The sequence below is a fragment of the Phyllobates terribilis genome, unplaced genomic scaffold (assembly GCF_046119375.1).
Source record: "Phyllobates terribilis strain yellow unplaced genomic scaffold, ASM4611937v1 Scaffold_2__4_contigs__length_985480577, whole genome shotgun sequence".
Taxonomy (NCBI): Eukaryota; Metazoa; Chordata; class Amphibia; order Anura; family Dendrobatidae; genus Phyllobates; species Phyllobates terribilis.
The window spans coordinates 362,833,046-362,848,640 of NW_027362762.1; the positions used below are offsets into that span (position 1 = coordinate 362,833,046).

Below are 15,595 nucleotides of genomic sequence, written 5' to 3' on the forward strand. Positions count from 1 at the left end.
AAGATTGTTGGAAGACCATTTCTGGTGACTACCTCTTGAAGCTCATCAAGAGAATGCCAAGAGTGTGCAAAGCAGTCATCAAAGCAAAAGGTGGCTACTTTGAAGAACCTAGAATATACAACATATTTTCAGTTGTTTCACACTTTTTTGTTAAGTATATAATTCCACATGTGTTAATTCATAGTTTTGATGCCTTCAGTGTGAATGTACAATTTTCATAGTCATGAAAATACAGAAAAATCTTTAAATGAGAAGATGTGTCCAAACTTTTGGTCTGTACTGTATATATATATATATATATATATATATATATATATACATACATACACAAGAAAGCTTTTCCGGTTCACCAGTAAATATAAGCCATTCATTGCTGTCAATCCCAGTATGGGAGAGACTAAGTGCAACACGAAGGGAAGGGGGGGAGGAAGCTCAAACACTAGGGAAAGGGGGAGTGGAGACCCCTAGGCAGATCTAATATCACCCTGCCTACCCTACCATCCCTATATATGTTCCACACCTATCGCCGAGCAGGATCCTAAGCCCTGGATGTCCCTAGAGCTTGGCCCTCGATAGGGAGGAGGAGGGGTGAGCACTGATCAGGCCCCATTGCAAACTAAAGACAACAAGGTAGACAAACAAAGGGAATAGCTTACCTTTAGCAGACAGGAGCAGGAGTTACGCCAACTGTCCTCCAAGGACACCAGAGAAGAAGCTAGCCAACTGTTAGTGCTCCAAGCCTGCCCGCATTGTTGTCACAGATCTGGATGAATAGAAACTTGACAGAATAGGGCTTAGCTTCAGGTAATTGTTGGTTGAGTTGCTTTTTAAGGACTTGCAGGATATTCTAAGAAAACCACTGGTCATTTATACTGCTCTGTGCAATTGTTCTAAGGACAGGTTGCGGTAGCGGTAGAATGTCCATTATCAATTCTCAAAATTGGTGTGGGTCCCAGAGGTCGCACCCAACTGATCATGCAATGATAAAATATGCTTTAAAGGGCAAACTAATATTGGAGACCTATCCTAAAGATAGGTCATCACTATAAGATCAAAATAGGTCCGACACCCGGCAACCCCACAGATCAACTGTTATTGATTACAGGGTCGGCTGCATGTACAGTCTCTGTAAAGTTTTAGGCAGGTGTGGAAAAAATTCTGCAAAGTAAGGCCCCCTTCACACATCCGTTTTTCATGTCCATATGCAGACTGTTTTTTAAGGACCACAAATACGGACCGTTTTTTACCAGGACCGCGGACGAAATGCATGCCACACACGTGCACACTGAAGACGCAAGGATGAGGTCCGTGTGTCATCAGTGTGACATGTACTGGTGCCTGGGAAAAGCCATACAGTTCGCACTGTTCCCAGGAGCCGGGTGCCGAAGGCAGTTCTCATCATCTCTCTGCGATCAGCAAGAGCAGGCGACTCTGATGATACTTGTAGTCAGCGGCCGGCGTGTGTGTAAATCGCTAACTACAACTGTCATCATTGTCGCCTGCTCTCCCATCAATCATCGAGAGCAGGCGATGCTGATGATAGTTGTAGTCAGCGGCCGGCGTGTGTGTCTAGTATGTATTAAATAAATGTAAAAAAAAAACGTGTGGGCTCCTACAGAATTTTCATAACCACCAGAGGAAAAGCCGACTGCTGGGGGCTAATGTTAATAATCTTGGAAAGGGGCCATTAACCCTAAAGGTGCCCATGCTATTAATAACAGCTCACAGCTGTCTGCGTAGCCTTTACTGGTTAGTTTACAGCGGCACCCCAGAAAAAAAATTACGTAGGGTCCCTCTATAAATTCTAACCAGCAAAGGCTAAACAGATAGCTGTGGGCTGATATTAATAGCCTGGGAAGGGGCTGTGGATATTGGCCCCCCTCCCAGGCTAATAATATCATCTCTCAGCGGCCCCTGAAATGGTGCATCAATAAGATGTGCCAAATCTGGTGCTTGACCTCGGCTCTTCCCACTTGCCGTGGTGCAGTGGCAAGTGGGGTGATAGGATTATGGTTGATGTCAGCTGTTTTACGGCCACTGAAATCAAGCCCAGGGGTTAGCAATGGAGAGGCGTCCATAAGACACCCCCATTATTAACCCCATAGTAAAATGTAATAAAGACACAGGCACAGCGTAAAGTCCTTTATTTGAAATAAACACTCCCACCCTCTTTTTTCCATTTATTAGTGTAAAATAAAAAAAAATAAAACACCATATTCCTCATCTGTCCGCCGATGATCCATTTGTTCCACGATGAGTCCAGCCCTTCTTCATCTGAATTTCATTGCTGAGCGGTGGCATGATGTGACCATTCAGCCTGGCATCCTGGAGACAATGAGCTGTTGCAAACATCTTGGAGAACTAACCACAGATCTTCTGTGAGTGTAGGCTTGTTCAAATCCTTCTGTCTCTTCATGTAATCCCAGACAGACTCAATGACGTTGAGAACAGGGTTATATGGGGGCCATATCATCACTTCCAAGTCTCCTTGTTCTTCTTTACGCAGAAGATAGTTCTTAATGACATTATGTGTATGTTTATGGTCATTGTCCTGCTGCAGAACAAATTTTGAGACAATCATATAACTTCCTCATGGTACTGCATGATGTAGAAGTATTTTCCTGTATTATTCATGCTTGTCAGGAACCTTCACCATGCTTCAAACATTCCTACAAACTCTCATTATTATACTGCTCTCCAGCCCTTACTCAAACAAACTGATGTCTGATGCAGCCAAATGTTTCATATTTTGACTCATTAGTCTAGAGCACCAGCTGCCATTTTTCCGCACCTCAGCTGATGTTTTCATGCAAAGAGTCAAAATTTCCCATTTCATGATGCCCTCAAGGCTGAGAAATACAGGCAGAAAACTATCCATCATACAATACCATCAGGGTCGTGTCAAACTGGTTCCAAATTCATTGTGTAGCAAGACAACGAGACTAAACATACAGCCAATGTCAATAAGAGCTGTCTTCAGCATCAAGAAGACCAATGAGTCCTGAGAGTGATGATATATGCCCCACAAAGACCTGATCTCAACATCAATGAGTCTGTTTGGGATTATGTGAAGATGACACAGAAGGATTTGCTTTAGATTTCTCTTTTCTTTCATTCACTTTGCCCGTCTTCTTATTATTCCACCAATTCCCTGCCTATGTCCACGTTTACCATATTTATCCCCCTCCCCGCACTTCACAGGTCCCTGTGATGTGCGCTTTTTTCCCTCACCTCCCGGGGCATGCGCAAAGCGCGGCTCACAGGGAGTGCGCTTTGTTCCTCCCAGGCCCGTTTGGCTGAGCACAGTGCTCTATTGCGCAGGTGCCGGGGAGTCCACAGTGACTCCCCGGTGCCTGCGCAATAGAGCACTGTGGCACTGTGCTCAGCCAAACTGGCCTGGGAGGAAACAAAGCGCACTCCCTGTGAGCCGCGCTTTGCGCATGCGCCGGGAGGTGAGGGACAAAAGCGCACATCACAGGGACCTGTGAAGTGCGGGAAGGGGGAGAAATATGGTAAACGTGGACATAGGTGGGGACTTGGGGGAATAATAAGCAGATGGGTGGAGATAGCTTGGCGTCCGGGGGACGCCAAGCCTGTAAAAAAGCAAGGAGATAAAACTACATTTCTCTGCATACAGACCTCTACCATACAGGTATGTATAGATTTACTTTTCTATACCCTGTATGCCCATAGTATAGGTCTGATAGCTCCAAAGTGGTGACAGATTCCCTTTAAATATTGAACAGCATCGCTCCATGCAATGTTTAGCGGCTGCTACCTAGAACTGCCCATCAACTCCTATTGTTTTGAACACATATTTTATTTTTTTTATTCGGCTGAGCTCTTATAGCTGATTGATGTGGCTGCCAGGATTCAGACCATCCACTGATCTGATATTGATCTGATATTGATGACCAATTCTGAGGATAGGTCATCAGTATTAAATGTCCAGACAACCCCTTTAAATTTGTAAAATGGGAATACCCCTTTTGTAGGAATTTGTATTTATAGATAGGAAGTACCTCAAATGTATGTTTACTGCACCATCCGGTGGAACAGCCAGTTGTGGGTCTTGTACCAGTTTCAGTGTGTTACTACTGTATACACCAGTTGTAATGTGCTCTGTATATTGAAGGCAGTACAGTGTGATGGTACAGAATATTGGACATTATGGCTCTGTATTACTAGTAGATGTCATAGAAGTCAAGAAAGTTTTCTTCCAGCCCAGGATTTATCTACTATTCATGTACTGCATATTTACAAAATTGCTATGAAGGAACAAAAACAGCCGCAATCTAATTTATTTGTTAATTTGTGCAAAGTGAAACATTCAATCACCAAGTGCTTAATGAAAACCAAACTGTAAAATAAACTTTCTTGTTGTTGTTTTCATCCATTGCCTTAGTCAACTGTGAAAGCCGCACATAATAGCGGGAAACTGCTTCTCACTTAGATTAATGCCGTTAATAACATTATCTCAGAGAGCAGAACATTTATTCTTTCCTAAACTTTATGGAGTACAATGCAGCAGTTTGGAAACAAAGATGAGTTTCAATATTTGGATGTTTAAACGTTTTGTGGTTAAGATTATCATGTAGTAATGTAAAATATATTCCATTATATATATCAGAAGATGACAACGTGCCGGCTAATGAAAAAACACAAATGCGAGAAGAGGAGAATCAATATGAGATAATAAAGGACAAGTTAGAGCTGTCGTTTTACCCTGAAGAAGACTCTGAAGAATGGATGTTCTTTCAGAAAGTTCTAGCCACAGTTCAGACCTGGTTTAGTCTGTTTGGATGGGCTAGTGGCTGCAATCCTATTACTATTCCACAATCACTATGGAGGTAGAGTAAAACTGAAGATACATCTAGAACCTCTTCTGAGTCCATATTCATCCTATGCATTATATATCTATGTCTTATGACATTGAGAATGATATGAGGGTGTATGCATCATTAGAGCCAAGGATTATATCTGACTGTCCTAAAGGATAATTCTCTATTTGAGAATTTAATATCTATTTGCTTGATTTCACTTTCTGTCACTATGCAAATTCCACAGTTTATGGAACATAGCTAGACATACAACTAGGAGTGGACACAGACAGAAGAGGCCCCTGTACAATAACTTTATATGGACCTTTTGCAGTCCAATAGCTCATTATAAGACCCAATTTCACACTCTTTGTAGGTGGAAGTGCACTCCCATACCTTTTTGGCCCATGGGCAACTGCACAGGTTGCACCAATGGTCTGCCCCTGCATATATCACATACAGCCTATTAATGCCCTATATAGCTAAATTGTGTATCCACTTAGGTAGTGGTATACATTTAGGTCTAATTGAAATGGCACAAATTATATGAAATGTAATAAAATGTATATTGTATCTGTAGTGCAACTAGCTAAGGCATGTTAGGGTCTGGTCTTTGATTTTTCTTCCTGTTCAGTCTATCTACTAAGAAAGCTCCTGCACCCACCCAAAACATACCATGGGTATTATGCACCCAGTGTATGTAAAAAAAGTGTACTTTTTATGCTGGGCCAGTATGAACATACCTACTATGCTGTCCTGCTTTAGGCCAAAAAGGTCAGTGTCGATGAATATATTTTTTTACAATGGAGGTTAATGGTTGTCTTAACTTCTTAAATCGGTAAAATAGCAAAGTGCTTGTAAAAACAAATAACTTTACAATTTATTTCTTATTAAAAATGCTCTCTGTTCTAAATGGAAGGATTTTGAATTCTATAGTTTACTGTTTGTTGCCTAGGTTACCGGCCATAGCTGCAGTCTATCAGAGGTGGCCGTTTTCTAGGCAAGGAGCATAGCGCTTACAGGCTCTTTTCTTTACCACTTGAATCTAGCCGCTATCTTAGAGCGTAAGCACAACAATTGAATTGTCTTGAATTGTCAATCATCAGGCGAGCACTGCCCCTCGGGATGCATTGTCAATCATCAGATGAGCACTGCCCCTCGGGATGCATTGTCAATCTCTGGCGAGCACTGCCCCTCGGGATGCCATAAGGCAGAGCAGCGGTGCGCTCCTGAAAACGCATCATGAGAAAGCCCCTTTAAGGAATGCTACTGAATACTTATACATTGGCATACACCAAAGGCTCCCATTTGAGGTATACGAAGGGGGAATATTTGTGGTGAATGCCCTTAAAATAAGCAAGAAACTAAATTTAAACAGAACCTTAGACACATTTCTATTTCTTCCCCATGAATGGGACATACAACGGCATGTAAAAGTTTGGGCACTCCTGGTCAAAATTACTGTTATTGTGAACAATGTAAAAGTTGAAAATATATATATTTTTTGGCCTAAAATACAATGGAAATGTGTCAGCTTTAACTTTAGGCCCTTTAGAGAACATTTCATCTTCAACCTGCTTAACTGTTCAGAATAACAGTTTTTTTGACCAGTAGTGCCCAAACTTTTACATGCCACTGTATATATACACTATCAAAGCTTGCTCTGTATGCATTTGCCTCATTCTATGAATACCCTTGGCCTGGTCTCTTCAACATAATACATTTAGCGCACATTATATGCTCCAGTTTATGTGACACAATTTACTATAGATTTTTTAGGCATTTTCCTTAATATATATATATATATATATATATATATATATACATATATTCATTGTATTAAAAAGCTATCTGGTTTAATTTTATGTATTTTTGACTTAATAGATGTGACCTACACAAGATTGTGCACAAGAGTTATCACGTTACAATGGTAACATAGATTGCTTGCTTCCATACTATAAAGGCGATTATAATTTAAACTTTTTGGGGGCGATTCATCAAAATGTTTACACCAGTTTTCTGGAGCAAAACACTTTAAAAAATTGCAGATATTTTTGGACAATGCTAAGTTACGCAAAAATGTTGTGACTTTTGGCATTTTTATGCCACTCCTGGCCAGCTCCACCAAAGTGGGTGGCAGAAGAGTAGAGCAGGATGGGGCGTGGCGGAGCCCTCCGAATTCATTAAAAGTTACTCTACTTTAATACTGATTTAATAATTATTTTAACTCATCTTTCCCCACCATACCTTTTCATTAAGACTGCCATGTACAACACCAGTCTTCACAAGTTGATCCCTTTGAATTAATTTCTATTAGTGTTTATTATAATTTGTACCATACAATTTTAGGCTTTTGCATTAAGTAGATAAAGTTTTTTTTCTATTATTCTCGGCAGCATTAATAATGTTTCATAAGTGAAAAGTGTATTTTCACTTTTTATGTATTTCTAATGTTTTCAGCGGTGTATGCAAAGTCAAGTTGTCAAAGTGTGAAGGAAAAGCAACGAAAACAATAAATCTTGGCAAGCAGACAAAAACCATTTATGACATGCTGTTCTACCTGAGTGGACAGATGCTGCCTGGAATTACTGCAAGCCAGTCATTGCCCTCTGATCCCACAGAACGAGTCCTACAGCTTCACTGGCAGCATGCGACACTCCTCACTTTCCTCAAGTAAGCCTTGACATTTTGAGAGATCTAAATAAATGATTTAAAAACATGATAGAAATAGAAAAGGGATGTTAATGACCATGAAATGTAAGATGAATGCACTGAAGTAAAAATCTAATCCATGAGGATTTTAAAGCAACATACAGTATTGCAATGAAAATAATGGCTTTATAATTTAAAGGGGTTCTCCAGTGAAAACAAGTTATCATCTCTCCACAGGATAGGTGACAATTATCAATCAGTGGCGGTCCAGCCAATGTTTGTATGTTTGACCACCATTGCGTTCATTCCCTAGCACTGGGCTCGGCTTTTCCCAGCAGAGAGAATCATTGTAGCATCGGTCAGGCATCCTACCTGCCGCTCCATTTTGAAACGAGGATAAAATAACCACATCGGAGATAAAAGTTTACCATTCTGCTGATCGGTGTGAGTATCAGTGTACGGACCCAGACCGCATATCAAATATACGAGTTGGGGGTCACTTGGGTAATTGTGATCACAAAATAATACGTTTTCATGTAACCTTTAATAAGATGTGTAGTAGAGGGGTTACAAGGACACTAAACTTCAGGAAGGCAAATTTCCAACGGTTAAGAGATGATCTTAGTGCAATAAACTGGGACGATATCCTGAGACATAAAACTACACAATGCAAATGGGAGACATTTATTAACATCCTGAATAGGACCTGTGTACAATATATACCCTATGGGAATAAACATGCTGGAAATAGGAGGAAACCACTATGGCTAAATAGAGCTGTAAGGGGCGCAATAAGTGACAAAAAGAAAGCATTTAGAGAACTAAAGCAAGTAGGTAGTGATGAGGCATTAAATAAATATAGAAAATTAAATAAATTATGTAAAACCAAATCAAGGCAGCAAAGATTGAGGCAGAGAGAATCATTGCCAGAGAAAGTAAAAATAACCCCAAAATATTCTTTAACTACATAAATAGTAAAAAACTAAAAAATGATAGTGTTGGCCCCCTTAAAAATAGTCTGGGTGAAATGGTGAATGAGGATGAGGAAAAAGCCAATATGCTAAATGATTTTTTTTCAACCGTATTTACAGAAGAAAATCGCATGACAGAAAACATGATCAGTGATAACAAAAATTCTCCAGTAAATGTCACTTGCTTAACCCAGCAGGAAGTACGGCGGCGTCTAAAAATCACTAAAGTTGACAAATCCCCGGGCCCGGATGGGATACACCCGCGAGTACTGCAGGAATTAAGTAACGTCATAGATAGACCATTATTTTTAATCTTTAAAGATTCCATAATAACAGGGTCTGTACCACAGGACTGGCGTATAGCAAATGTGGTGCCAATATTCAAAAAGGGGACAAAAACTGAACTTGGAAATTATAGGCCAGTAAGCTTAACCTCTACTGTGGGTAAAATCCTGGAGGGTTTCCTAAGAGATGCTATGATAGAGTATCTGAAGAAGAATAACCTCATGACCCAATATCAACATGGATTTACGAGGGACCATTCCTGTCAAACTAATCTGATCAGTTTTTATGAGGAGGCAAGTTCTGGACTGGACCAAGGAAATGCAGTGGATGTTGTGTATATGGACTTTTCAAAAGCTTTTGATACGGTTCCACACAAAAGGTTGATACATAAAATGAGAACAATGGGGATAGGGGAAAATATATGTATGTGGGTTAAGAATTGGCTCAGTGATAGGAAACAAAGGGTGGTTATTAATGGAAAGCACTCAGACTGGGTCTCAGTTAACAGTGGGGTACCACAGGGGTCAGTATTGGGCCCCCTTCTTTTTAACATATTTATTAATTACCTTGTAGGGGGCATACAGAGTAATATTTCAATATTTGCAGATGACACTAAACTCTGCAGGGTAATCAATACAGAGGAGGACAATTTTATATTACAGGAGGATCTATGTAAACTAGAAGCTTGGGCTGATAAATGGCAGATGAGCTTTAATGGGGATAAATGTAAGGTAATGCACTTGGGCAGAGGAAATAAAATGTATAATTATATGCTTAATTGTAAAACACTGGGCAAAACTGTAACTGAAAAAGACCTGGGTGTATTGGTGGACGACAAGCTCACGTTTAGTGGTCAGTGTCAGGCTGCTGCTGCAAAGGCAAATAAAATAATGGGATGCATTAAAAGAGGCATAGATGCTCATGAGGAGAACATAATTTTACCTCTATACAAGTCATTAGTGCGACCACACTTAGAATACTGTGTACAGTTCTGGTCTCCGGTGTATAAGAAAGACAAAGCTGAACTAGAGCGGGTGCAGAGAAGAGCGACCAAGGTTATTAGAGGACTGGGGGGTCTGCAATACCAAGACAGGTTATTACACTTGGGGTTATTTACTGTGGAAAAAAGAAGGCTTAGGGGTAATCTTATTACTATGTACAAGTATATGAGGGGACAGTACAAAGACCTTTCTACTGATCTTTTTACTCTGAGGCCTGAGACTGGGACAAGGGGGCATCTTCTACGTCTGGAGGAAAGAAGGTTTAAACATAATCACAGACGAGGATTCTTTACTGTAAGAGCAGTGAGACTATGGAACTCTCTGCCGCATGATGTTGTAATGAGTGATTCACTGTTAAAATTTAAGAAGGGCATGGATGCCTTTCTTGAAAAGTATAATATTACAGGTTATAAATACTAGATTCCTTGATAGGGCGTTGATCCAGGGAACTAGTCTGATTGTCGTATGGAGTCGGGAAGGAATTTTTTTCCCCAATTTGGAGCTTAGTGTTTGCCACATGTTTTTTTTTTGCCTTCCTCTGGATCAACAAGTTAGGCTATGGGTTGGACTAGATGGACTTAGTCTTCCTTCAACCTTAAAAACTATGTTACTATGAACCCAACTGATCACTAAGTTATCACTTGGGTTGCCAGTTTGGCTTTTTATTTTTTTCTGGACAACTTATCAAAAAATCACAGACAATATTTTTTACAGACACATTGGAAAATCATAAGAAATAATTCTGATTATAAGTGATCCATGTCTACAGTCCATCATTCTGATATGAAAACATCATCAGCATTCACTGTCAACTGTAAAAAGATGATAATTACAGTCAAAACAATTTGTACAATTTTCTTCAGCTTCAATAAAATCACATACACTTTAAATTTCTTTTATGGACAGGGCAAAAAAGTGCCCTATTTTTACCGACTGTCCTGGAATTTCTGGACGGTTGGCAGTCCTGGTTATCACCTCTCCTGCTGGAAGGTAGTAGCTTGTTTTCACTGAAGAGGACGTTTACATTTTATTGCTACTACTATGTTTAAGTGTACCAGAGGTTAATACTGTGGACTGTCTAGTAGCCACAATATAACTGCTGTAGGCCTGAAACTATGACATTAGGACTCTGGTCACTGCTATAAACCATAGTCCAATACATCCAATGATCCGAGAAAATTTTTCTTCTTGTTGGATAATTTCATCAGGTTCCTTCCTAGCTCAGGAAATGAATCACAAAAAGGCAAAGTGACTGTCATTTAATTATATCAATCTGTTCAGTGTCTTTTTAGGAGATTAGTGGATTTCCTTAGTTTCTGATCATTTTATTTCTCTGTTGACTTTAGGACAATCACCAACTGCCTCATAAGAGTGTGTTTTTCTCTTCAACAATGTATGGTCACAGATTTAGAGTATCATTGTGGTGTTAATGGTTGTCATGACGTGACCTCAGTGTTTTTAGGGTTTGCCAAGATTTTAGGGTTACATGCCAACCAATGTTAGCATGTAGCCCTACCCTTAGACTCTGTTTGCACCACATTTTTTGTTGAAGAGGTTTTCCCACAAACCAAAGTTGATTTTAATCAATGGATCTTGGAATATTAAAAACTTCCACAATTGGATGTGTTTAACTAAAATATTCCTGTGCTGAGATAATCTTATAAATGTGCCCCTGCTATGTACTGTGTAATGGCTGTGTCTGACCGTGCAGGAACATGGTCTGATCATATCACAGCTCCTGGGCAGGGGAGGAAGGAAAAGAATATACAGACAGGATAGCATGGGATCACAGATTCTTTTTGTGAGGTAAAACATTTCCCTGCATGTATGTAAACAGTATTTTCTTTCAATGAAAGAATCATTTGCGATCCCATACTGTAATATTTTTTTTCCACCCCTGCCCAGGAGCTGTGATATGATCAGACCATGTTCCTGTACAGTCAGACACAGCCATTACACAGTACACAGCAGGGGCACATTTATAAGATTATCTCCGCACAGGGACATTTTATTTAAACACATCCAATTGTGGAACTTATTATTATTCCAAAATCTATTGATTAAACTGAATTTGTGTTCGTGGGAAAACCCCTTTAAGTCTTGCCACACTCCAGTTACGTGGTGTACATTTCTTTGCAAGATTCCCTGAGTTTAATACAGAGTAACCTACTAAATTTTCAATATACAAAAAGATATTTCAACACATAAAGCCTAAGTGTACGTCAAAAGGGCAATCTTTGGGAATATAGCCCCTATTAACATGCTTATGTAAATCTAGAAGTGGGAATCAGAGCGCACAATAGGGTTATACCCTATGGAAGGTAAGTAGGAGAGTGTTGGCTACGCTCACCTGATGGGGTTGTGACAGGCACAACTCCTATGCAAGCATGAAGAAAAATATCTGCTGCCCCATGGCTGGTGGATAAATCCTCCAGGAGATATTGGATCCAGTTGGATAAACACATAGGTGTGCTGCTGGAGTAAATCAGTTCTTCAGAAATCATGATGAGGAAAATGCTTTTTATTCACAACGACGCATTTTAATGCCATAGCGTCTTTTTCAAGTGAAAAACTAAAACGTGTTCAGTTTCTCATCATTGCACCTTCTCCACCGAAGTGCCGGCTACTTCTTGGTCATAACCACTGCTTTATGTTTTAATAGATCTAATAAAGATTTTGAAGATTTTAAACCAGTGAAGCTGGATCCCTTTTCTTACCTGCATATAATGATACTTATATATTTGTGATCCAATGTCTTATTCCAGAAAAATCTAGATTTTTCTTAATATGTAAATGAACTGTTAAGATCTATGGGCCGGACATAGATCTTCCAGACAATCTGTCTCCAGAGCTTATTTTAAATGGAAGGTGCTGTTACTGGTGTGAGACATGTAATAACTGACAGACCTGCTCTCCTGATGTACAAGTCCAACGCTGGTAATGCCCCCTTTTATTTTAAATGAGTTCTGGAGGCAAATTCTCAGGGAGATTCAAGTCCTGCCAATAGATATTAACAACTCTTTTGCATATTAAGAAAAACATGGATTTCTCTGGAATAAGACATCTGATCGCAGATATCAAGGTATCATTTTATTCAATTTCTATGACCTGCATGCCCATATAGACAGCTTAAATGAGTTGATCCTATTGACATGTGCCCTTTAAAAAGATAAGTTGGCAGTAAAACTTTTTTTTGGCACAGACTACTGTAGTTTTCTGTACAATTTGAAAAAAAGTGATAACAATGCATACTACCCAATAGAGGTCAAGAGTGCACTCTTTTGGATCTGTTGGGTGAATGAGGCCTGTGGATATGTTTGACTTAATATAGGTCGCAGATGTGGTGTGCACAGAACTTAAGAAACGTGTCCCTAAATCCTGTTATCATAAAAAAAGTATTCTAGAGTTTTCTACAAGAAAAGGGAAAGTTGAGTGTGTCTGATCTTCATATATTCTTCAATTCCCTGGATTGGTTTTAGAAATCAGACTATAAATGACCACCCTTACAAAACGAATCTATGTTTCAATACATATTTTGTAACACTTTGGTAGAAAATAATCTTATAAATCAAGCCAGATAGGAAAAAGCAGCTGGTAAATCATGCTTGGACTTTCCTTCTGTCTGTCTGTTTCCCGTCTGTTCTTAGAAAGAGAAAGATTTCTTTGACATGGAAAATAAGTGCTACTGACGTGTTTGTGTTGACAGCAATCATTAGAATTTTGAAAAATTAATTAAAGTGGACAACTTAGTCTGCTACTCAATGAAAATCTTGGCTGGATCAATTATGAAAGCTAATTGACATCACTTAAGCAGACGGTACAAGCAATAAACAACTAATGATCCTTTAATGTATGATAAATTACCTAGGAGTGATTTGGGGAAGAAGAACAGTCATTTTTCACATGGAAAGACTCTTTACTACCTCATCTTTTACTTCTCCAAAATCTGGAAACTGCAGATGAGTGTAGGAATACTTCTTAGTTTAATATTCTATAGTTGGTTTTTATGGGATTTGTGTTCCCATTAGTTTAGGAATAGTTTATGCTGTATATTAGTTATATTTGATAATAGCCTTTGTCAGCAGAAAAAAGTCATTAAAATGTGACAAATATGATTTCAGATCATTCAGAATTATTATGAACTGAAATAGTTTGGGTACATATTATTACTGCTATATTAAACCATTCAATGTAATATGCATTGTATCTGCAGAAGATGTAACAGAGCTGAATTTATCAGGTTACTGTTTCTTTTGTGTAGCGTGGTCCCTCCATGTGTTATGGTAAGTGAGTAGGCTTCCCGCAGGGCTATTGAAAACCACAGATAACACATTATACTCTATTACATTGGACAATTCAGCTCTCCCACATCTCTTTATCGTGTTATGTTGGCTTACTGCTTATTTTCTGCACACATAGTTTACAAATTGATGTTTCTATGTATTCTACACAGAAACCAGGGAGCGTCTGTTTCTCACATAAAACCCGAGTATCTTTTTGAGCCTCTTGATTATGAACGATGGATACAAGTACAGGTAAGTTTTATTATCGTGATAGCGAACTTAGTGAGGCGGTCTGACAAACGCCCCCCATCAATCAGCGGTTATCAGCTCCGGTGGTGGCCAGATGTTCACCGGCTACTGGTTACGGCCAGGTGCAGCAGATCCATTCCTATTCTAGAGAATGTTTAAAGAATGTTTTTTCCTGTTTGCTTTATTAGCTTTTTAGAGACTGTTCTCACTCATCTCATTACTATACTTGGTAGGTCAACTTTATATTTGTCACAATACGACATAAGGAAGACTTCTAAGTAGTCTAAGAGCTCGTTACGATCATCAATGCTCTATTTAATCTGAAGCTGTCGTTAATTTTTTCTACACCAAACTAATGCACCTGTGTATGGGCACTGTAATGCTGTTTACATTCATAGCTTTACTTTAGAAATCTGTGATTATGATTCACAGAAATGTACTGTTGAATGGTTATGCAAATGAGCCTCAAGTGCAGTGGGTGGAGTCTGCACTTACAGCTTTGCTGCCTCTCTTTCCTCCCTGACTCCCGCCTGTTTACGGTCAGTGATTGACAGGTCACTTTTCTTTCAGTGATCTGCCTCCTCGCTGGCAATCATTCCCCATGGCAGTGCATGCACGTAAATCTACTGATGAGGGATCTGCATATAACGCAGATTGCTCCAGATACCAACCAGTTGTCTTCTTCACTCAAACAACCGGCATGGAAGCGAGTGAACAATCTTCTGCACTCCTGCTGCTCACTCCTACATCAGTTATCCTACCTAATGAAGAAGATGGTCAGTGATGAGGGTAGCTGGTCACTGAAGTAAAAGTGACCTGTCAGTTACTGTCAGCAGACAGGCGGCAGGCGGGGAGGATAGGGAAGAGAGGCAGTAGAGCTGTAAGTGCAGAGCCCACCCACTGCACTTGCTTCTCATTTGCATAACCATTCAACAGTACATTTCTCTTAACATGGAGACAGATTTCTGCAGTAAAGCTATGAATGTAGTCATCATTTCATGCCCATACACAGGTGCCATTAGTTTGGGGTAGAAAAACCTCATGACAGGTTCCTGTTAAAGGCGTTTTCCTCTCATTAGAAGTAATGATATTCCTAATTGGTGAGCTCTAACTGCTCTATTTCTTGGCATGGATGATCAGCAGGGGTTCCCATAGGTCAAACACCCATTAATCATGAGGTATTGGCATATTCTATGACAAGCATAACTTCCTCCATAGAACTACCTTCAGTAATTGATATGCCATAAATGTCTGCTCATTGGCGTCTGACTACTAAATCTCTAAAGATTTTTACTAGTGTTTGTGTAAGTAGCCTCTTAATTATAAAGTGTTGC

General features: G+C 39.6%; 1 protein-coding gene across 2 annotated transcripts in view; it reads left to right on the forward strand.

The window, feature by feature from the left end:
- Positions 1-15,595, forward strand: part of CFAP47 (cilia and flagella associated protein 47) — a 1,117,227-nt gene that overhangs the window by 290,462 nt on the left and 811,170 nt on the right. For both annotated transcript variants that reach the window (XM_073664712.1, XM_073664711.1), the window contains exons 30-32: positions 4,631-4,850; positions 7,281-7,493; positions 14,183-14,264. In XM_073664712.1, coding sequence (XP_073520813.1) covers positions 4,631-4,850; positions 7,281-7,493; positions 14,183-14,264 — 515 coding nt within the window. The remainder of the gene's footprint in view (positions 1-4,630; positions 4,851-7,280; positions 7,494-14,182; positions 14,265-15,595) is intronic.